General features: G+C 46.9%; 10 protein-coding genes across 10 annotated transcripts; 4 read left to right on the forward strand and 6 right to left on the reverse strand.

Moving 5' to 3' along the window:
- Window positions 1-689: 689 nt before the first annotated feature.
- On the forward strand, window positions 690-1,112 carry TRV_05189 (uncharacterized protein; the record flags this gene model as incomplete). The annotated part of the gene is made up of 1 exon (XM_003020617.1): window positions 690-1,112. A coding segment is annotated over one exon (423 nt), but the record flags the coding sequence as incomplete, so codon positions are not given.
- Window positions 1,113-1,596: 484 nt separating this feature from the next.
- On the forward strand, window positions 1,597-3,148 carry TRV_05190 (MAK1-like monooxygenase, putative; the record flags this gene model as incomplete). Its single annotated transcript, XM_003020618.1, has 4 exons — window positions 1,597-1,765; window positions 1,834-2,379; window positions 2,546-2,852; window positions 2,908-3,148. 4 exons carry the CDS (start codon window positions 1,597-1,599, stop codon window positions 3,146-3,148), a joined length of 1,263 nt encoding a protein of 420 aa, XP_003020664.1.
- Window positions 3,149-3,405: 257 nt separating this feature from the next.
- On the reverse strand, window positions 3,406-4,766 carry TRV_05191 (dimethylallyl tryptophan synthase FtmPT1; the record flags this gene model as incomplete). Its single annotated transcript, XM_003020619.1, has 2 exons — window positions 3,406-3,547; window positions 3,610-4,766. The coding sequence occupies 2 exons, from the start codon at window positions 4,764-4,766 to the stop codon at window positions 3,406-3,408; spliced, it is 1,299 nt and encodes a 432-aa protein (XP_003020665.1).
- A 1,584-nt stretch (window positions 4,767-6,350) lies between these two features.
- On the reverse strand, window positions 6,351-7,853 carry TRV_05192 (protein kinase, putative; the record flags this gene model as incomplete). The annotated part of the gene is made up of 5 exons (XM_003020620.1): window positions 6,351-6,553; window positions 6,604-6,763; window positions 6,819-7,114; window positions 7,166-7,482; window positions 7,543-7,853. 5 exons carry the CDS (start codon window positions 7,851-7,853, stop codon window positions 6,351-6,353), a joined length of 1,287 nt encoding a protein of 428 aa, XP_003020666.1.
- Window positions 7,854-8,282: 429 nt separating this feature from the next.
- Window positions 8,283-9,591, reverse strand: TRV_05193 (uncharacterized protein; the record flags this gene model as incomplete). The annotated part of the gene is made up of 2 exons (XM_003020621.1): window positions 8,283-9,237; window positions 9,308-9,591. 2 exons carry the CDS (start codon window positions 9,589-9,591, stop codon window positions 8,283-8,285), a joined length of 1,239 nt encoding a protein of 412 aa, XP_003020667.1.
- A 196-nt stretch (window positions 9,592-9,787) lies between these two features.
- Window positions 9,788-10,411, reverse strand: TRV_05194 (uncharacterized protein; the record flags this gene model as incomplete). The annotated part of the gene is made up of 2 exons (XM_003020622.1): window positions 9,788-10,245; window positions 10,288-10,411. 2 exons carry the CDS (start codon window positions 10,409-10,411, stop codon window positions 9,788-9,790), a joined length of 582 nt encoding a protein of 193 aa, XP_003020668.1.
- Window positions 10,412-10,733: 322 nt separating this feature from the next.
- Window positions 10,734-11,856, forward strand: TRV_05195 (uncharacterized protein; the record flags this gene model as incomplete). The annotated part of the gene is made up of 2 exons (XM_003020623.1): window positions 10,734-10,907; window positions 11,074-11,856. 2 exons carry the CDS (start codon window positions 10,734-10,736, stop codon window positions 11,854-11,856), a joined length of 957 nt encoding a protein of 318 aa, XP_003020669.1.
- A 503-nt stretch (window positions 11,857-12,359) lies between these two features.
- Window positions 12,360-13,262, reverse strand: TRV_05196 (uncharacterized protein; the record flags this gene model as incomplete). Its single annotated transcript, XM_003020624.1, has 2 exons — window positions 12,360-12,725; window positions 12,819-13,262. The coding sequence occupies 2 exons, from the start codon at window positions 13,260-13,262 to the stop codon at window positions 12,360-12,362; spliced, it is 810 nt and encodes a 269-aa protein (XP_003020670.1).
- Window positions 13,263-15,681: 2,419 nt separating this feature from the next.
- On the reverse strand, window positions 15,682-16,260 carry TRV_05197 (uncharacterized protein; the record flags this gene model as incomplete). Its single annotated transcript, XM_003020625.1, has 1 exon — window positions 15,682-16,260. The coding sequence occupies one exon, from the start codon at window positions 16,258-16,260 to the stop codon at window positions 15,682-15,684; it is 579 nt and encodes a 192-aa protein (XP_003020671.1).
- A 4,585-nt stretch (window positions 16,261-20,845) lies between these two features.
- TRV_05198 (uncharacterized protein) lies at window positions 20,846-21,946 on the forward strand (the record flags this gene model as incomplete). Its single annotated transcript, XM_003020626.1, has 2 exons — window positions 20,846-21,402; window positions 21,466-21,946. 2 exons carry the CDS (start codon window positions 20,846-20,848, stop codon window positions 21,944-21,946), a joined length of 1,038 nt encoding a protein of 345 aa, XP_003020672.1.
- Between the last annotated feature and the right edge of the window lie 1,104 nt (window positions 21,947-23,050).

Genomic DNA, 23,050 nt, shown 5'->3' on the forward strand with positions numbered 1-23,050 from the left:
TTCGTTTTTTTTTTTTTCACCTTTCCGCCTCGATTTCTTTTTCCGCCTGTTAGCTCACTCGTTAGTTAACGAGTTTAACGGATGAGTTACACCCGCCAACTCACTGACTACCGAATTTAACAAAGTATTAGCCGGTCGTCGATCTTTGCATCTCAGCCGCCTTTCCGCCTCAATATCCACCTTTATTCACATTTAATACAGAAAGAAAAAGAAAAAGAAAATAAATAAGTCAGTGGGCATCTGAGATGAGGAACTCAGGCGGCCATACTCCGTATCTGATGCAGCTGCTGAGACTTGGCTTTTTGTTGCGCCAGGGCAGGCTACCTCGGGAGAGAGTGAACGAATCAGTGGCATTCACACGGAGTAAGCTCTTTCTCATAAATAATTGTTAGTGGTTTTGCGAGCCAGCTAGCCCCTGGGATGTCCATGCGGTTACCCGTTCCCAAGACCAAACTCGCGAACTAGCCAAACTCAGGGACGGGAGGGCCCAGCAAGGGGGGCTGCGATTATGGATTATGGTGGCCCGAAAGACATAACTACATCTGCAGGGATAACTAGTCCGTATTCTGCATGGAAAATAAGTGACAGTTGGGCAACCAAGGGCCGCCATGAGAGACAGAATCAGGGGTACATCACGGAGTAAGCAAGAGGAGAATCGGGAATCGACTTGTAACGAAAAGGCTACACAGAAAGGAGGCAAAGGAGTTGCCATGCGCTCTGTCATGCCGCTTGGGAAAAACGGAGTACTGAACACGAGGTTATCTGATGTGGATGTGATCTCTGGGGCATTCTTGACATCTCTGATCTACACGGGAGAACACACGTTTGTTCAAACCCAGGCTGCAGATAACCTGGTCCCACCCCCTGTCGGGGAGCAGCATCTGACGGAAAAGCCCCGGGTCCCTTACAATAATAGCGAGGAGGAGGATCAGAAATTACTTGCCGATATGCATCCGATGGCCTGCTGCGTTGAAGGCGAGGTGTCTCCGCTGGAAAGAAAGGCCTGGGCTCCACCGCTCCATCTCAGCCTTCATAGATGGAGCAACGAAGGACGATCACAACGACGCCCCGTCAAAGCAACAGAGCCGGAACCAACGCCACGACAGTATTGATCTTCAACATCTCAACAACCCCTCTACTCAGGAGAAGGTGACTTGTGGCGTAAAATGCTCAAAATTTGGGATGGTCTTGAGAACGGGCTGATGCATTTTCACAGTCTTGTGCAGAGGACTCCCCTTTTTCGAAACAACTTCTTTTGAGTGGAAACAGATATCACCACGTACGGATATATAGGATAATGAATTTTAAGCGTAATAGTAACTGCAATAATACGATGAGATCAGTCATATCATTTTGTTTAGGCCGTCAGGCTCAGTTAATAACGAGATACCTAACTACGGAGAACTTGCCGGTCAGGAAGAAAGATCTTCAATCAGTGCAATGATTGCTTGCTATAAATAAGTCTTATTCTTCCCTTGATATCAGGCTACAGCCTGTCAAAAAGATCAGTTTATACGAACTCTTTCTCTCCCAAAGGAGAAAAAAATTGAGTATTTTGGCCTTTCAATTTAGCCGTTCACGGCGGTGTTGACGGAGATGGCAACTGCTGGAGTTGGCCCTGATGGAGTGGCCCAGCCCCATTCCTCTGGAATCAAAGTTATCATTGTCGGCCTCGGAGTGGCTGGGCTCACAGCAGCAGTAGAATGCCACCGTAAGGGGCACACTGTAATTGCCTTTGAGAAGGTGAAGGAAATGAAGCCTTTAGGTTGGTTCTCTGGCCACTGTTCGCGCTTCAGTCAATGGGGGCCATTTCACTAACAAGAGAGATACCAGGGGATGGAATCGGCCTTGCATCCAATGCTGCCCGTGTCATTTCGAAATGGGGCGGCGGCAGCATCCAAGAGACTCTGGAATCATTCACCTCAGTGATGAATCCGTCTGCTATCTATGACGAATCAGGCACGCTGAAGGCAAGGGCGCCAATACCAGGTTACGGTAAAGGTGAAGGGTACCTCTTGCATAGGGGAGACCTGGCATTGACCCAATTTGATCATGTAAAGAGTCTGGGTATCGATGTGCGCATGGGGGTATACGTCACGGAGTATTGGGAGACAGAGACGGCTGCAGGCGTGATTGTGGACGGAGAAAGAATAGAAGCCGACTGCGTCATCGCTAGTGATGGAGTGCATAGTCAGGCAAGGGGCCCGATCACTGGCCAGTCTCCTCGTATCCGGGCCTCTGGAAGAGCCATTTACCGGGCTTGGTTTGATGCTTCGGCGCTGGAGGGCGCTCCAGCGGCCAGCTGGATATTCGAGCCCAGGACTGAGGGTGCCGACAACGCCCATATATTCCTGGCGCAGGACGTTGTATGCATCATGAGTACGTCCCGTAACAGCAAAGCCATTACTTTGTCATGCATTCATTCGGTAAGAGTCAACCCAGCTCTCTCTCCTCAAACTCATCCATCCCCGTCTAGCCAGCTGATCATTCGTCCGCCGCTGCCATAAGGATTCTCGTGGGCCTACCGAGCGTTTCTACTATCCAGCAGAAGTTGATGATGTACTTGAATACATCAAGGACTGGCCTGCGAAGCCCAAGATCGAGGCTGTGATGCGAAGGATTCCATCTGGTAACCTTATTGATTATCCGCTATTAACAGGAGACCCAATTGAGAATTGCGTGTCCAAGGGTGGAAGAATGACTCTCATTGGCGATGCTACTCACCCATATCTACCTACTTCTGGCCAAGGTGCCTGCCAGGCCATCGAAGACGGAGCAGTTGTTGCGATAGCTCTGGAGCTTGCCGGGAAAGACAATGTGCCTCTGGCTCTAGAGGTCACCAAAAGAATGAGGTACATAGCATTACTGGAAGCCATAATCATAACTGCACTACTGACGAATGTATAGGGCTCAAAGAACCGCTGAGATCCATAAGCTGGGTTTATCCGCGCTTGAATCACTTGTCAACCCTGATTGGAGCGAGTCTGAAAAGAACTCTAAGCTCTTATCGATGCCAAACCCTGGGTGGGTTTTGAACCATGACTGCCAAAAGTATGCCTACGAGGAGTACAGCAAAGTGGTTGCATCCATCAAGGACGGGACTGAGTACAAGCCCCTGAATACACCTGCAGCACAAGTGTCAAACTAGTTAAAACTAGAAAGATCCAATAGTTAATATCTAGCTAAATTATAACACTTCAAGTCATATTCCTGCAAACAGTACTCAAAAGGCCTTACCAAATCTTTTCTTGCTTGGCTAACGAATTTGCCCACTATTTCAACGATTTTACCCTGGATGCTCCTAGTCTAAATAGAAATTTCCAACTAGTTCAGTGAGAAATAAAAGAGCATTAAACATTTTCAAAATAATACCATCAGATATCCTCAGCACCCACACTGCCTGGTTCATTTCTGCTCATCCTCCAGCTTCCACATGTATTCAGACGAACTGTGATAATACACAGTGATGTATACACCGTTTTTCTCGGTGAAGGCAAAGGAAAGCCAAGAAATTACGCATGAGGTTCGGCTAAGATCCAGGTTGGGGCTGTTAAACGGGTTAAGTTAGTCATGTGTGCAACAGTTGAGGAGTAGGGAGATGGCACATACTATAGGGCTTGCAACTTATCAACATAAGTCTCGGCAAGCTCTGTCCATCCAATTTGAGCAAAAAAGTCACAAAGGCCCTTAGCAATCTGGAGATCGTTTTCGCCGTGGGTTGGGAGGTAGACTTTTGAGACTGGATGGGGGCTACCGGGCGTGATCTCATAGTTTATAAGGACGGGAGCTTTCTGGCCCTTGGAGGGAACCTGCATTGGGTCATCAAAATATGGTACCAGTTCCCGCACTCCTTCCGCAATCCCCGTTGCTTTCCATAGCTTAGAGAGCAGCTCAAAACCTTCGAGGGTAACTGGATCATTTACACGGCCACCTAGCGTGTATAGATCCTTAATCATACCCATCGTCACATCTGCGCTGCCGAGGTACATCTTGAGCCGGGATTTGGATGGTGCAACGCAATCCCAAGCGAGGAACCCAATGTTAGACCCAAGGTTGTTGGCCAGGATGTATTCCTTCAACAGCCCAAGCGCCGCCGAACAATCATTTTTCTTCTCAAAGTACTGCAGGCTCTCAAAAACCAAGGTCTCGATAGGGACGCCGTTCGCGGTCGCTTTAGCACGTGGATAGACGTACCCCTTCACTGATATTTGGCCGTCATCCGACAAATCAAAGCCCGGTGCCATTTGAGTCTTGAATACACTGACATCAATGTTGTTCTCAGCAATATGACGCTGCTCGTTTTTGCTGACTGTTAAGCAACTCGAGAAATAGTCCCATAGCTCGGTGTCGAAGTTGCAAAAGTCATAGTTAGCGATCTTTGCCATCAGCTCCTTCGTTGGAACTTGATTGAATGGATCAATAGGCAAACCGGATAGGTGGGTGCATGGCTCCACGCTGATTCGAACGGCTGACTGGCCCTGTTTCCTATAGTTGACGCTCAACTCGACAGGGACACCGCTACGCGTGATAGTACTTCGCCAGGTCCTTTGGGGAGGGGTATACGGCCCAAGAGATGGAACGAGGACTTGAGATAAAAGTAGCAGGTATTGATATTGCGATTCATTGCTGTAACCCGAGTGTTGGAGGACTCTCTCGGTCATCGGGGCAACATCGTGCCACCAAGATGCTTGATCAAGGTTCTCAAATTGGGTCACCTTGCTGATGACGCTGTAAGGGGATGGCGCAGCGCCTGGCTTTTTATCCATTGTGACCGTCGTCATGTCGATTTGGTAATCAGGAGATATAAGAGGCCAACGAAAGTGGATGGATGTAGCGGGCTTGGAGTAGGTTGGGATAGGGGCGAGATTGGCTTGTCCACAGGTCGCATCAGACGGCACCCGGTATATATATAGATGATTGGTAGCATGTTTAACATACGCCGCTTGTCGGTAACGAAACAATTTTCAGCTCCTTTGGGTGAGATGCGCCATAATGCGAAGGCCAGACAGCGCCCAGTGGCTACCGCACTTTTGGGCAGCCTGACAGGCGCCTGTCGTTGCCACCGAGCATGGAGTAAACATAAACTACTTAAACTTTGATAGCGCCCAAACGCTAACTTCTCTATCCACGTCTCTCACACAGTCCTTTGGCTAACCAGGGGCCAAGTCAGAGTATGATTCTAGGTTAGAATTCAACTACCCGGGTGGGTAAAACATAACTCTAACTATCTGGAGTAGTTAAATATTACATGTCTCCATAGTTAAGCCGTACATGCCCGTCGATCAGGGAGAAAAAGAAAAAAATGTGGAAGACATTTGCTCTTTCAGTACTCGGTAGTTACTCTGTGCATGATACAAGTCCAATTTTAAAGTAACTTATGTGGTTGGAAAAGTCCCCGAGAAAAATTGTGTCCCCTAACTAGCCAGTTACACTTCAGTGACCAAAAATATACCCTGATACAGCTGAGGAAGACAGGGAGGACTCCGTATCAACTTCGTATAGCCTTGTGCTGACATCTGGGCAAGCAACTGATTGTTATTGGCCTAGGTCATTATCTTACTCCGGTTACCCGATTATTCCGTACTGAATATGACATGGAAACAGATGTATTACTCTGGTCTCCCCTCAAAAAATTAAAAATATGCAAATAGCGCTGCCGCTGCTAAATTACGAGTATCTAACAAGGGGGAAAGACTGCCAGGGTACACAGTTCTCGGCCACCAATCATTGGCCATGCTCCATGCAACGTAGTATATTGGCGTGGAGCCGGCAAATGATTTCTGGCAAGGGACTATATGTACACATATTGATTTTGAATATTCCTTGGCAAGGTTGCAGTAACCAGGTGGCTGGCTTGATACATGAGCCATGAGTGTACGAAATCAGACCTGGCCAGTGCCCAGGAGGTCAAAGTGGTCTATGACGGCTGCTTGTGATCCATGACAACTCTACCAAAAGCCCATCTCCCACGAATGTTATTGGACAATATCAAAGATTCCTCTTGAAAACATTTCAGCAATTAATGATTCATTCTTTCTCATTGATAAATTCACTAGTTAATATGAGTTGTGAGCGAATCTTTTTTTTTTTTTTTTTTTATTTTATTTTAATTAACAAGCCAGGTAGCGCTCGCTCTGCTCGCTATAAGAGAAAAAGGAATATTCACTACTTCCCATTGGATTACTGGATTATTTTATTATAATAGGGTGAAGGGTGATTAGGGGAGGTGATAGTTATATATTGACGACAACATCCTGTAGCAGTGTGCCAGGCGGTTGGTCATGGCAAGATTCTTGTTGATGTTATCTAGATACTACTTGGATGACTTAACTAATGCTGTTGTGTGCCAATTACACCGAGTTCCTAGAGCGTAAAATCTCCTGCATTAGAAAATCATCATAAGCAAGCTCTTCAGCTGTAGGCCTTTCCTCGGGAAGCCAGCGTAGCACTCGTCTCAGAAACCCCAGAAAAAGTTCCCTATCTTCACCGGAGAATCGCGACTCCCTTATCTCAAACGATTGTTTTGGTATAGGTATAGAACCTTTCCAGTTTCCTGAAAATTAGGCATTAGAGGTGACCAAAAATATTATACGAGAGGCTTACCTTGGCTGTCCCAGTACTCGTTAGACTTTTGACTTCTTCTCAGAAACTGAGCAGGAGGAGGTCCCATTAAAGAGACCATTTCCGCCAGGTGCTGCTCATCATTCAGGACTCTATTCTTTTTTGCAAAAAAAAGATGACTGCTTTCTGCCAAATCCCAGATCTATGACTGTCAAATTTCAACCCACAGGTTAATAGCCGGTACAGATTAGACATACCATAGTGCCCATTGACCATATATCAACCTTGGAATCCCATTCCATGCCCAAAATCACTTCTGGTGCGCGATGAATGCCTGGCATAATATCGCCCCTATGATTTTGGGGTCCAATTCTTGCCTCGCCTAAATCAGAAAGGACTGGCAACCCAGTAGCAGTAGGCATTGGTCGAGAATAGTAGACGTGGCGATCATCCAACACTTTTCTGGCAACTGGTTGCCTTTTTTCATCTTCCTCGAGTTGAGCTAGCATGGAAGTGTCCTCAATTCCTTGTAGCAAGTTGTTCGATGAAATATCTATCACCCGTATTAGTACCTAGCATCTCATGAACTAGTGGTATTACAGACCAGTGTGGATAACGTTGTTTTCATGCATGAAAGCTAGGGATATGAGGGTGAGCTGCACGCTTCTCTGAATGAAAGCCTTTGGCAGCTCTTTACCATCAGACATGCTCTGGAATTCAGTAAAACTCATCCCCAAAGGCTTGTATATCAGGCAAGTATGTTTTCCGTGAGGCCCATCAAGCTCAAAGGAATCAAGAACTAGTCGGACCAGCTTCTTTCCGAAATGATCACCAGAATTGTTCAAGTGCTCTGACACGGCGAGTTCACGATCAGGCCTTCGTCCACGGGTACATACTTTCAGTGTGTAGTATTGATGGCTTCTGTATCCAATTAGATATCAAAACGCAATTGGTCAGTAACGTCTAGACATGGAGTCATACTGAACGTCACGGCAAAGCCATATTGTTGAAGTTGAACCAAATCCTAATTTGGCAACGATCCGATATTTTGACGCAAGCACATCTCCGATATAAACCGGATAAAAATCTTCTGCAATATATTCCGGGAGTTCTTCTTCTTCAATCTTCCGTGAAGAGTCCAGCTTCACAAAGGGTGTTGTTGTTGACAGTTTGCGGGATCGCGAGACTGATGTTATAGTTATTGACGGTTTAGGGCGCCGTGGATCATAATCGCACAGAGCCGGATATTTGAAGGTTAACAAAGCTCTCAAGCCTCGTCGGCAGATTGACATTTCTGGGTAATCAATAAATGAATACTCAAGTATTGAGCTCGTAAGGATGATTGTTCACAGCAATTACAATTTTCGAACCTTGGCGTGGTAAGCTAACTGTTAGTTAACTAGTTGTTTATCCAGGGTGAGAGTGTTATTTGTTAACACTTAGTTAATACAGCGTGCTCGTTCCGTCGAGGTCCGCTAACTTGAACCTAGGTAGCTACCTTAAGTAGCTGTACAGGGGCCTCCCGTTGTCATGTACCAAGCATATTTACTCATAAAGACAATATCAGTGGAAAAACTGGGGATTTAATTGGGGCCTTAACTAGTAGTTGTCGGCAGATTCCACCGCATGTAAAGTGGACTTGGCTTTATATAGCTAGCAATTGTTTCTAGTTTCCCCGAAATACCGGCAGTTAATAGAGCACAAGATCGTAGAGGTTGGACTCAATCAGTCAGCTTCATCGTCCCACAGGCAGAACATGTCCACCATTGAGACTCCATAAAGGCTCCGCAACAATGGCATACCCACCCCAAAGATCGTTTTGGCTTCGGAGGCTGATTCTTTTCGAGCTCAATAATAGCCTGGACTGCAGATTTGCGAGTTTTCGTCCCACCATGTCTCCCAGATGGATACGGTTGCTTGCCAATCTTTTTTTCCTGGGCAAGCTTTGAAGTCACTTTGGAAGGAGGTGAAAAATTTGCGTCTGAGGTACGCTCGGTAGCGCATACTTCACAGGCAAGGAACAAGGGCTTATTGATAAACGTACAAGTGGAACACGTCCAAGGCTCTATGTCGTTTATATCCGAGTTTGATGAGAAGACGGTACTGTCTGATAATTGAAGTTTGGAAGAAGCTGCCGCAGGGTTCGGTGTTGGGGGTACTAGAGCCCGAGGGCCCATAGGATTCGACGAGCTAGGAGGTGTATAGGAGTCACCATATTGTTCTCTCTCTTCTTGCTGGATAAGATCAATGTAGGCTTCCATAATAGCTTTCTCATTTGCATCTTCCATTTCGGCCTTAGTCCGAAACCCATTTCGAGTAGCCTCTTCTGCAAGTCTATCGCCTTCTATAGTTCCACTTGCACAACCTTTTGTAACTGTAGCTCGCCTCTCGGCAGCATCCGCAAGAACTTTTCGTATATCTGCTCCTGGAAGAGCTGAGGCACCACCTAGTTTCTTGCCAGTGCCAGAAGACAGCACACGCCGCTTTTCTGCCGCGGCACGCGCGAGTCGACGAGCTTCATCCATAGGTATTCGTCTTCCCCCCAGGCGGTGGCCGGCAGATAGAAATCCTTCACCAGTATAACCTCTGCTTAGCAGCTGCTCGTGTTCATCTCGAAGTTGATTCCATAGAGCATGGAACTTTTGATCATGTGGACCATGAACTATATGACATAACCTAGTTACTATCAGATTTGTCTGCTTCTTTTTATTTCCAGGGTATTAAAAGCTTTAAAATGACAACTTACTCATGAAGCATAGTGTCAACCACTTGTTCTATTGGAAGAAAATGCCTTTCATCGTATGGCTGCCTTAATCGAAGACATATTTTCTGTCCGTGGTTCACGTTTAACCCCAGTAGATTCTGGGTAGAAGGGTAAAATTCACAGAGAGTCCCAACCTTCCACATCCGCTGCCGCATAATTGGCTTAACCATAGAAGCAACTTTGCGTAGGGTTAATAGTGCTTCTGCTTCACGAGGTCGGTGTTTATCATGTTGAAACTCCGAAACAAGAGGGTCAAGCTCCCTCATCCTGTTTCCCTGGGATATTCGATCACACTAGATAAACAGGCTGCGGGGATAGTGCGACTACTAGGAGAAGGTATTATATCAACTGTTGAATTTATGAAAATGATGCTCCAAATGCTAGATAATCTCCTTCGCAAGCTAAAAGATTTGTAGCGAATATACAGGGTATCAAAAAGCTCTGGGCTGCCCGAGGTGTTGCTTAAGGAAAGAAGATCGACTGTGAATCCAGGTGGTTAGCCTGCTCGGAGTTAACACTTGTCATTTCCGTGCCTGGATTTGTAAACCACAGTCTGCTGAAGACGCTTCGGCCGTTTTCTTCACCCTTCTCTTCACCCTGCCCTTCTTGATCTTCTTCTCTGTCCTCCTGGGCCAGGCTGCTATCAACGTCGACGCGGCTCGAAAAGCTTAAGAGAGCAAAAAACCTTATCTTATCTAGATCTAGGTTCTTATTTATTCCGCTCCGAGGGCGGGAAACGGCGGCAGAATCTGTTTTTTCGTCATCGAAGTTTTTATGAAGCTCACCAACTCGCGATTGCTTGCTCAATCGTCTTAACTTGACCAAATTATATATAACTAAAGGAGAAGACAGCTGTGGCTGTATGCTGGTCAGCACTGAAGTTAAAGAGCCATGACGAGTGATGATAACTTCTTCTTCAGCTATGTGAGTGAGCTTTGGTTTAAAACATTAGCTATGAGAACCTAGAATGCTGATATAGATGGCTCTAACTATATAGTTGGCTTGGGTTCCTACCAACGTGACAAAATACTCCAACGATCTGGCAAACTCGATTGATAACCATGTTGAGAATGCAGCTCTCTCCATTCGCGAAACTTTATCCAAGCAGTCATGGATCCCTGCATCCATACGGCCGCCTCCGCCGAACCCTAAGTTCTTCTCGGATACCTTCCTGCCTCCAAAATCTACGTTTGAAAGATGCCAGGACTGGGTAGCGACACATCGAGTACTAGCTGTATCAGCATTAGCGTTCGTTGGAACGGGCGGTGCCTTACTATATGGACAGCGGAAATTTCATGTTAGACGGAGAAGAGCTCAACGTGCTGGCACTGGAGCTCGAAAAGAGATAGTTGGTAGGTGCTGAATGCCCTAATGCTTACCTATGAGATATCCTGTGGAATTACTTACCATGAATACAGTAATATCTGGCTCACCTCATGAGCCCATGACAAGATCGATTGCCTGCGACCTTGAGAAACGAGGGTATATTGTCTTCGTTACTGTTACATCAACAGAGGAACAACATGTCATCGAGAGTGAAGCGCGAGAGGATATTAGGTCGTTATGGTTTGACCTCTCACAAGTACGTTCATAACGTTGCTCCGACTCCCTAGGCCCATTCTTTTTTCTAATCAACCACATAGACTCCGGCAACTCCGTCGGACATACATCCTTCCCTCTATGTGATACAATCCATGATTACTCATGCGCAGACTCCATTACCTGGGGTACCGGCCCATTCCTGTCAGCTGAGCGCTGTTATTCTCATACCCTCCCTCAACTACCCTACGGGCCCGGTTGCAGCGATCCCAGCGTCCAGTTGGGCTGACACGATCAACACACATATCTTATACCCTATCCTCACCACTCAATTCCTCCTCCCTCTCCTCACACTTAAGTCGAATCCCGCTTCCGTCGTCTTCGTATCTCCAGCCATTCAATCCGCCCTCTCCGCTCCATTTGCCAGTCCCGAAGTAGCGACTGTACGTGCTATATCTGGCTTTGCCACAAGCTTACGCCAGGAGCTGAATCTATTAGTTTCATCAAATGGCAATTCTAGTGGCGTTGTTGATGTTGTCGAGGTGAAAATTGGTAACATCGAACTTGGTCGCCAATATCGAAGTGGACAAAGACATAACAGTAAAGGAACGGAACTCCTTACATGGAAGCCGCACAAGCGGGCTCTTTATGGGTCTCCTTATCTCTCGAGCATCGACTACCGCCTGGGAAAACCTATAAATATAGCCCCGAACTCTAGTCCGGCGCGAGAGTTGCATTACGCGATATTCGACGCGATTGCTCCATCTAAAAAGACCATTTTTGGATGGCGCAAAAAGAAGCCTCGCACTATTCATGTTGGTCGGGGGTCTATTGCATACAGCATCATTTCGCGGATCATCCCTGGTGGAATGATTGGATGGATACTTGGTCTGCGACCTAGCTCTCTTGATATCTACGCCGAACCACCAACGGCCGACGAAGGCAATGCAAGCAGCAGCGAGGCAGGCTGGGAGAGAGTTGCAGGTGCCTAAAAGGTGTTGTCTATTTGCCCAAGCACTAAATGTATTTTTATCTTATATTATCCTACCTTTGTCTCTTCCCTCACTTTTTATTGTCATGACTGATCTTCTTTCAAGCGGGAGTTATGTTTGGGATGTCATCTTGACATGTATATTACGAACTTTTTAATAGCAGCTGACACTTTGAATATATCAAAAATTCGTATAAACAAATCGCAAAAATATACTATGAAGGGCTGAGCAGACCTTGTAGAATTAATATTAAACCACTAGATACGGAGTAGATACATCATTAATCAGGGTGGAAGGACGCTTGATCATCGTAGAGTTTAGCCCTTCCAACAACTTTGGGAGTAAGGGGATAAGGTATCCCCTACCTAACAAGAAACGTATATTCAGAAGAAAGTGAGCGCGAAGGATACAGGAGAAATGAACTCCAACCAGAAATAACGCGCATCATAGATTATATATCTTTCGCTAATTTGTTGAAGTGCAGCAAGGAGGATAAATTATGGTCACTTTTCTGGACCCATCGCTATTTCTTCGTCCACTCGTACTGGCGGTGTGGCAAGAATTCTCTTGCTGCCGGTCAGGCGCTTTCTTAACCAGATTATAAACCATGATGCACTGAACAGAAGAGCAGTCCCAATGGCAATCCCGAACGAGTATCCGGTCACGAGATTGCTACGCTCACCGTTAACTCCAGGGTCAAGGAAGCTATAGGTATAAAATCCGTTTATCGAGTGGTTGAGGAAGGCCAACGCTGTGTATAGGAGGAGTATGATGATGAGGAATGGCAGATGGAGGAGCGGAAGAGGTTCCGTAGCTGGGATAACGAGCTCAAAAATGGCATATCCCGTTTGCATAATATGCTTGGAAACCTGTAGATGGGTTAGAATGTCTCAACACTGACTTTTGCGGGAAGGATACCAAGAAAAATATAATAAAAATAAAATAAAATAAAAATAACTTGCATTTGACCAGGCCTCAAAAACCTCTGGAAACCATGGGCCGCCGAAGAGCAGTGTCCAGTACAGTATCGTGACAATGATCGGTAAGATGATAATCGACGAATAGAGCAAGCTATGCAGCGCGCGCAGGAACCGCGGGGCCTTATCGAAGAACACGGAGCGCCCCGTCCGCGCGTAGACGAAGCTGTGAATCGCGGCAAAGAGGAAGTAGAAAGCTACTCCCCAGTAGCTCAGGTTGGTGAAGTAGACGAACATGTCCTTCATGTTGTCGACCTGGTGGTGCACTGCCCGCCATCCGATGATGAAGAATATGGTCACGAAAGCATAGAGCGAGAAGGCAGCTCGAATGCACCCGAGGACGAAGGGCGAGAAGAGCCAGGAGGTTTCGAAGGCATGGAGATGGTCCTGCGAAGGGTCCGCGCCCATAAGGCTCATGAACGAGCGCATCGTGGATAACTGGCTTATCCGTTTCAACCAAGACTATTATCTATCGCATAATAGCTGCTCGTGGAGCCTGGATATTGTACAGAGCAAGAGGCAAGGGGGAATCTTGTTGTGTGTATATGATTATTATACTGTCCAGGGTGTAAACAAGGGAGCGAGAGATTGTCGTTGCCACCGATTCGGCAGAAAGGAGTTTCCTCGCGGCTGCGGGTGCAATCGAGGACCTAACTGCAGCACGAACGGGGAAGACGAAAGACGAAGACGGCTGTTCATCTCTCGCACGACGGTCAAAGCCGGCGCCGGCGCAGACGTTGCACCAGGTGATGCTCTTGGTCCAGGATGTGGCTCTCAAGCCTTCGCTTTAGCGGCGAATCCGGGCTGGGCCTCGAATCTTGTGATGCTCGCGCGCTACATCCACGGCTGAGATCATGCTGGAATAGTTAAGCCGGTTTCGAAGGGGGTTGCTGGCGTTAACCATTAGTTGCAAGCAAGCTCGAGCGTGGGATATTATGCCCTATCTTGACTTTAGGCTGGGTGGGACTTTGGTTCTTGGGGGGCCCTCCCTCCGGACGGATGTTACCGCGAGAGTTACATACGGAGCCCAGCTTGCATGTCTGGCTGAACACCACCAGAATAGGCGCAGATACCGCGATAGATGGGATTCTGTCCTGGAAGTTGGCCTGCTAACTAATGGTTATTGGAATATAATAACTAAAGGCGAGAGAGTGAGACATCTGGTGGGCTCACTCCTTTTGATATCCTTGTCCTCTGGGATAGCTAACCCGACGCCTGGAGGCGCTCCCCTGGTCCTGCAGACTCCTGGACAGAGTTGCACCGTTCCTGCAGTATCATTATTGTTTGCTTAACCCCAGAAAGATGGCACGGAGCCGCCGAGGCCGGTTCTTTGGCATATTCTCGTCCTTTCGACCATCGCTGCTTTCGATGTCCCAGGACCTCGACCAAGATGCATGTCCCTCCCTTTACGGAATGCCCATGGAAATCGTGGAGATAATCGCCAGCTTCCTTCGGTATAAAAGCCTATGCTCATTACGGCTCACATGCCGACTCTTATATGAGAGAACTTTGCGCTGCTTTGGCGTCTTCCTGGCGACTGTGCCCCTGGATTTTTCGTCTCATAGTCTACAGAGGCTACAGGCTATATCCAGTCACCGGTACTTGAACCGATACGTCCACTGCCTATCTATCATGAATCAAACCCATGGGAAACTGGGGGTAGACCTGCGATGGGATAGGTCCTCTTCTGGGTGCCTCATTGTCCCTCAACATATAGTGGATATTCTCAGTGATGTCCTGATGCTCTTGGTCAATTGCCGCTCGTTCGAGGTCCATCATATTTATCGGCGAGAGCATCAATACACTTCTAATTTCTTAGGGGGAAGTGATGCGATAAAGATTCTCCTATATATTATGGCCGAAACGGCATTCCCGGTGAAATCACTCATGCTTGAGCGTGGAGTTGCTCGAGGATGGAGATACGGTGATCATATCCAGGGGGAACGCCTGGATATTTCAGCTCTTCATAAGTTGGGCGTTCGAGCTGGGTTGTCCCAGCTTCAATGCCTTACGTTAAACTATCAGAAAGAGCTCGAAAGCAGTATCGACTGGACCTGCGAACTGATAAGAGCCGCCACCAGCCTGACGACATTAACAGCCCGGCTGAACGAGTTTGACAATGCGCCGCTACTTTTTGACCGTCTCACTTTGGCCAATGTTCTTCCTCCCTTGAAAGAACTTGTTCTAGAGGCTTGCGAATTTTCCTCCCCAGAAGGGTTTATTGATTTTCTTCATTATTTTCGCTCTAGTTTGCGATATCTTTCTCTCACACGTATTAGACTAAGTACTAATGGGTGGATCTCAATCCTTCCAAGGCTCCGAGAACTTTTCCCATCCTTGACGAGTATCAAATTACATCACCTACGGGGAGACAAGCGACCCGATACATTGATAAGCTTTCCGGATATCCACAAGCACAGAACATCTTTTGAGATTAGACAGGGGATCTCATACTACTATAAAAACTGGAGAGGGAAACGGAGTTTGGTGGGTGTGCGGTATTCCGGGCCTGACATGGAAACCGCATTGCGGATAGTGGCGAGCTCAGCACGGGCCTGTTAAGGATACTATGGGCCGAGCAATAATTCTATAACAAGCATACAGACGGACGTATGGAAATCAGAATGCAGTGTAGAAGTCACTAAAATATTGGGTATCTGTATATAGACTAAGCAGAAGAAGTACAAACTCTCTATGCTCCGAACAAAGAAAAGTAAAAAATCTCGGTCATACCACTCGCGGAAATTCACGTGCATGCATCTTCATCAAAGTGCAACAAAAACGAGGAGTTGCTAAAGAACGTACTGAAAGAGGGGATTGGGAAAGGCGGCCAGTAGCTTATCTCATTTTAAGCCTTGTTTGGGTCCTTGTAGCTCGGTGGTGGAGCTCCCACTGGGTAGCTAGAAATGCCGTCTCCTTGATAATAAGGTTGCTGATATCCTGGCTGGCCTTGTGGTGCATATGTCTGTTGGGGCGGGGCAGGACCCTGGTTCGGCATATACCCATATTGCTGTTGTTGCTGCTCCTGAGGCGGTGGAGATTGGGCAGGGTAAGGATATGGCTGCTGCTGTTGATTGTACGGTTGCTGCTGAGGGAAAGGTTGTTGGGGATAGGGCTGAGGGCTTGTGTTCTGCAAGGGGATTTGCTGTGGTGGCAGAGGCCCGCCCTGCCCCATGACATATACGTTGGTTTGGTTTCCTTGAGCTCCTGAAGTTGCTGTCGCTGCTGCTGATGCTTGGGGTGCAACATAGGTAGTAGTGGCAGGTCTTCTTCGTCGTAGTCGGAAGAGAAGGACAATTATCAAGATGAAGAAAATTATCCCACCAATAATTCCTCCAACCGTGGGCCCATAGCTGTAATGATAATATCTCTTTGCAAGGTGGTGTGGCTCACTGGAGGACCGTCGGAGGAGAGATAGAGGGGCCATGCCTTCGAAGGTATCAATATCTCCGAAACAGAATATGAAGTCAACGTCTGCTGCGTGACTAGAGGTAGGCCCTGGATTTGATCAGTAAATTATCCAGCAAATCTGAGAGCAAACATGTGTGAGTCACCTCAGCAAAATATGTGGCACTCACCAAAGTAGTTTGTATGTCAACTAAAATTGAAAATAAATATCAGTTTACTTGCAATGGATATTCGGCCTAGCTGGAGTCATCGGTAACACTCGAGGTTGTTAGTGTGACAGCAGTGTTGGACTGGAAGTTCTCCATTATTAGCAGGACAGCGAACTCCTTTCATAATATATACCAACGCGCATGGAGAAAACGGCCTCATCACATTAACCCAACATGCTTGGCTTTCTCATCCCGTCCCTTGCAATCTATTTTCTCATGGGGCTTAGCCCTGCACCTCGTATCCTGACCATGATGGGACTCCGCTCGAGCTCAGAACATGTTGGAGCTTCGCCAACCCCTGACGGAGTTCTTGTTTGCATATTAATAGACGGGCTTCCATGGGCGCATTAAATCAGGTAATTTAGGCGAGACCATGCATTGTATGAGTAGCGAGGGAAAAGCGACAAGTTATATATCGCAGAACGCGAGGTAGCTCTGGCAGCACCTGCAAAGGGGGAGAAAACTATCGCGAGGTCGAAAAACGCCCTTGAGTTGTTTTTAGAAGCTTTAAGCTTAGCGGGAAGTTGTGGAGCGCTCTACCAGAGATCCTATTGGCTGCAGTGACCCGCTTTTACGAGAAGAGATGAGTCAGCAAGACGAGGCTCGAGAACAAGCAACGACGAGACGAAAAAGCCAACACAAGATCGAGTGACGGACATGCGACAGACAGACGGTATGTAAAAGGAGGCTGTGGTCGGTTCAGAGACCTTTGCAATTGATCGCGGCTATGTCTGTACATATCTCCGCGCCCGATATCGCATAGCTCACGTAGCAAAGTATCTACGGAGTACCATGGAATGTTTGTTTTAGTCTACTGGTCGTGAGTTCTCCATAGCCACATGAAAACAGACTTCGGAGCTTATCTCTGGATAACAAGGGTTACAACACAAAGCAGTCGTATGTTCGTTAAACTAACCAGTAGGAATGACAGGGAGGAGAGATTGCTTAGTTTCAATGGCCCTCAGCGCCTGGTCAGGTAGCCACTCAGGAGCCGGCACCAGAGGAAAACCAAGACTCCATATCCGGTGCATCATCCGTGCTAGTAATATGTGTCATGAGAAGGAACGTCTGTTGGCTGAGGTTGTGAGCCATCTTTTTTGAGAGTGATTCCCACGCTTCATCTCACCAAATTGAAGCAGGCTGACCAGTAACTTGATCCCTCCAGTAGTTACTAATTGGAATATCAAGATAAAGTCGCTTTATAATTATCAGTCCAACGAAAACGTCTAGCTCTCGGGTTCTTGAGGCAATGCTCTCCAGGTTGCCGTACAGTATAATAATATAGAAACCGAAACTTGCAGCTGCACTCTTCCAAACGTTGTGGATAACCCTAGCCGAGAATAAGTTACTTTTTACAGACTTCTCAGAGGTAACTCAAGAACCGGGCATATGTGAATAAAATAGTAACTTCTTAAATTCTCGTAGTAAGGCCGAACTTGTAGATTCCTAGTGAGTGTTTTCTCTTTCATTTAGACTTGGGTTGTAATGGATAGTGCGATGCTAATTGTTTTCAGACACCTAGAATGGCTACTGATGTGGACGGCTTATTTGATGTTCTTGGAGAGTGACGAAGACGAATACACACATAGTGCTGGACTCCATAAAATCAGGGTTCCCATACTTGCCCCTGGGGCAGAAATGTTAGACGTTGGTTAGACATTGATAGCTCCCAGATCATGCTGGATATCGCTTGCAAATATGTGAAGGGGCCCTTCGAAAGGTTGACACGAGAGCTTACGAGCCAAAAGTCCTGTTGATAGGATTTTTTTTTTACAATTTTTTTCGTTGCTTAAAATGGTCACCCTCCAGATACCTGCAGTAAGACTGATTATCGGGATCGTTTTGATCACCTGTTTATGTACGGGTGCATCCGTTGTATAACAAATCCGGAAGATCCATGGATACGTTTGAAGCAATGAACAAAGGGTGGAACGCTGAGGGGGCTATTTGTACCAAAGATGGCTGGCATAATATGCTGACTAGGGTCAGCATGGAGATTGAGTTTACCTAGGTGGATCGAATCTAGCTAACGGGCAGGCGGTGCGCTCAACAAGACTACTAGTATATAATTGCAAGAGGGACGGCGCAACATCTATTACTGGGGATTACTGGGGCTATATCCAATTCCCACAGTATAGAGGCCTAGACCCATTGAATGAAGAGGACTTGGATCTTTTACTGATCGATTTTCTCTTGAGAAGACTTTCCTGTAGTGTTAGAAGCACTGTATGAAAACAAAAATTTCTCGATATGGGGGATGGGTACAGAGGTGAGATTGGCCGTGTTCCAAATGAATTTATCTCTGTTGACACCAAAGACAGCATTGCCAGTAGAGCTTGCTAAGCGTCACGGCAAGGCATACTCTGCTAGGCTCTGGAAGCCAACAACAAGACCACCAGGGGCTCCGCCTCTACAAAGCAACGGAGATATCCCAAAAGGAAGGATTTAGTGACATCGCTCTTCACCGAGTCGACATTTATTGCAAGTTTCAGTTGGAGGATAGTTCTGAAAGTTGTGCAAATGCTGCTGAGATATTTCCACTATTCCGTTTTGGAACAGGCCCAAACTGGCCAAGATGAAGAAAGAGGTGAGGCCGGTTCTGGAAGTCCATTTTGCGCTTAGGCTAAACACTATCGGGGATAAAAGTATTTTCCTGATTGCTGAATCAGGTAGTGTGCCGATTGATTCGTGGAAACAATTTTTGGGTATCTTATCTTGTAGTTAGAAGTCGATCGTCTATCTCTAGACCATGGCTTTCCTAATATTGGCCCCATGCCCTTAATTTGGTATTTTCAATCAATTTCCCCAATACTGTAGATTCGAGTGGATTATCAACTGAAATGAAACTAACGTTGTATTTAACTTGGAAATAGAGTTTAGCGCATTGTAAAGAGGACCGAATAAAATAATTTTACTAATTAGCAAATGAATTAGTCAAATACTATTGGCTGGAATAAACAAATTAGCTTATTAAGAACATTAATTTAATTGGACGGTGATTTTCAATCAGTTCAATGCCCCTTTTATACTCCATACATCTCGCATTTTATATATCTATATTGAAAGGCTCCCTTTTGCCATCGATATGGCTGAATATTTGTGTAACTCTTCAATTTTCAATTTTTATTTCCATCCAGCCTTCATGAATTCTGACAAATTGTATTATATCGCCGGCCCCGAAATTCAACCTCGAAAAGCTGCGAGCATGTGATCATCACAGATGACCATTTGGCAGAGATGATAGAGGCTACAATCGAAAATGATATCGGTATTTATTAAAACGAAGGCGTTCCTACGACTCGCGCTTATTGCACTGGCCTTATGTCACGCGACTAACTGCCAGCCCAAGCGCCCAGGATTTCTACCGAGGTGTGATGGACGACAACACGACAACCTGACCGTTCACGAGCTGGTCGGCCGATCCAAAAAAACTCTCCAGCTGATGCACTGGGATACTGACTAGGGAAAACGTGTACCCAATAAGATAGAATATCGCACTAATTCCTGAGAGAGTTAACATATTTATCCCACATCTATTAGTCGAATATACACGTGGATTAAGTTATATTGGCATAATGACCACACTATATTCTTCATGAGTGTTTGGTATGACCGTTCCACCCGCATCGGATCGGTACCTGACTGTCGATCCCGACAATGGGGCAGTTGCACGGGAGCGATATTGAATTCTCCGACGTGGGCAATGGCACGAGCCGAAGTAAACATTCTGTCCACAGTATCTAGCGTGGTATACGGCCAAGGCATATTGGGTTGGTACCCCTAAAATCTATGCAGTGATGCGGTATTTGGATGTCTGACTCCTGGTCTGTGTCCTATTAAACCAAAGGGTGGGCTGGAGAATGGACGATTGTCGAAACCTTACCATTATCAAGGGTACATGGATGGAGTAGGCGGCTGTTGCTAGATTTTCCAAATACGATCACCCCATACTCAATAGGTGGTCCCTTCATCCGTGGGTAGTATCCCATTCCCCCGTAATGTTCACAAGAGCTATCAAAACGTTTATGTCCAACATCTCACCGATAAATGTCAAAGATGTAAGCCACAGAGAGGTAAAGGATGACGTGCAAAATTTCTGTAGTGGTGTTCCTGGACCGGCACCAGTGCACGTCATGAGGAAGAATGACGTCCAAAAGTCATCTCTAACATATCAACAGCATCTTCGGTTGTGTAACAGTGGCCACGAGAGGATGGATATATAAAGGCATTCGAATGGGTAAACGATATGTCTCATATTCTAACCAAACAGACAGATAGTTCTATAAGCCTTTCCGAGACACCTGTTCAAGGACACAGCCTGAATAGGGCAATATCAAATTTCTCCCCTTTGACACACCACCAACCGAGTCACGCACTTGCGGGATCAAGCACACCATGAAGACCCCTTTCACCATACTTGCGGCCCTGACCGTGGCGATTACGGTAGTGGCTAGACCATTTCCAACCAACGGGACGGAGCTCAACAAGCATGCAATGATCGGGTATCTACATGCAAGCTTTGCTAACGGGTCTGGCTATCTGAAACTTGCAGATGTTCCTGATGAATGGGACATTATCGAACTATCTTTTGGGGAGCCTACATCTGTGGACTCGGGGGAGATCAAGTTTGCCATGTGCCCTAAGACAGAATGCCCTAACGTCGAAAGTGAGGAGGAATTCAAGGCTGCCATCAAGGCCAAGCGAGCCAAAGGCAAGAAGGTACTCCTATCAATCGGAGGGCAGAACGGCCAGGTCCAGCTCAAAACGACCGAGGCAAGGGATAAATTCGTCAGCTCGGTGGGAGGTATCATCGACAAATACGGCCTTGACGGCCTGGATATCGATTTTGAGGGGCACTCTCTTTACCTCGACCAGGGAGACACCGACTTCAAGAATCCAAAGACGCCCGTGGTTGTCAACTTGATTGCTGCCTTGAAGTCTCTGAAGGAAAAGTAAGGCAAGGCCTTCGTCTTGACCATGGCACCTGAGACTTTCTTCGTGCAGCTGGGGTACAGTTCCTATGGCCCCTCGAACGGCAACGATGCTCGCGCGGGATCCTATCTGCCTGTCATCCACGCCATGCGAGACGACTTGACTGTTCTGCAGGTACAGAACTACAACTCCGGCCCGATCATTGGTCTTGACGACCAGTACCATAATGTCGGCACTCCGGACTTCCTCATTGCCATGGCGGATATGCTCAAGGCTGGTTTCCCCGTGGCTAAGACGAACAACACCTTCCCACCGCTGCGAGAGGACCAGATTGCCATTGGACTACCATCCACCGTCAGCGCTGGCAACGGCTTCGTTGACGAAAAGGGCGTACAGGACGCCCTGAACTGCTTGATGAAGGGCGAGTCTTGCGGGACCTACAAGCCTCGCGGTGGTAAATCTCCATCTTTCAGGGGTCTGATGGCCTGGTCCATCAACTGGGACAAATTCTCCAACTGGGGATTCCTGAACCCCCACCGCAAGTACCTCGACAGCTTCCCCTGAGTTATCAGTCGTCTCATATTTTCTTCCTTTTCTCTTCTTTGTTAACTCGAAGACGTGCATGTCTATTCCTTGTACAAAGAGACGACGTCTATATTTTGGACATATATAATGGGTATATATGCTTCACGTGATATCTGGATATCCAAAGCGGAAGTTTTTACTCCCTCGATGTTTTTTTTTTCGGCTTCTTCTTGTGAATTTTTTTTGATGAATTTCTGCTTTTCTGTATTGTATAGATAGATTGGATATCATGAATGAACGAACAATCTTGATGTTTTCTTCTTGCGTCGCCACTTGATATCGCTGAAGCCGTTCTTTTCCCTGCCCCCTTGTCGGCTCTGCTGCGGTTTCACGTCGGACTGCAGTACCATCAAACACAGGCCCGATGCAAGCCCATCTCACCACCACCTGCGTCGTTTCAGCTGTCTCTCCTGTCCGCCTGCGTCCATCAGGAGCACTCCAGCTGCCTTCTTGCGTGGGTTTTTCAAGGCAACGGCCTTAGTAAGCTCGCCTCCCCGTTCTCGTATTCGACTGATCGCGAACCTGATGGCTAACTCGTTAGTTGGTTAGTTAACGAGTTAACCCCGAAGGCAAAGCTGAGCCGCCCATGGACGTTAAACTCCGAGCAGCAAAAAGAAATTTCAAACGGGGGAAAAATTTGACAGCGAGCGACAATCTTGGTGACAGGTTCTTCGTCTGGAGGACCCATCTTGTGTGAAGAAACAACGTGAGTCTCCATCGATGTCGTTGTCTTAGCCGGCTGGCCCAATCTATATCGCTCCGCCCTGGGTTAGTTCGGCCCCTGCATGAACTGCCCCTTGTCTCCCTTAACTAATTTGCTTAGCTCCCTTTCTTTTCCCATAATTAACTCGCGGCCTTAGGTTGAGCCCGTACATTTTCGACAGTCATCAGGAAAATTCCCCCCTTCGAACGACACCTCGCCAGGCATTCATACATATATTCAAACATCGAGACCCCTTGTTTCGAACATCGCAGCCCGCTTATCGTGATGATATGACGGCAGAGGCAGGGCGTGCTCTCTAGCTTCCCCAACCCAGACACTCCTTTTACAACCAACAAAGTCGAAAGAAGCGGAAGGAAGAC

This window comes from Trichophyton verrucosum (genome assembly GCF_000151505.1).
Source record: "Trichophyton verrucosum HKI 0517 chromosome Unknown contig00394_1.f1.exp, whole genome shotgun sequence".
In the NCBI taxonomy this organism is placed as follows: Eukaryota; Fungi; Ascomycota; class Eurotiomycetes; order Onygenales; family Arthrodermataceae; genus Trichophyton; species Trichophyton verrucosum.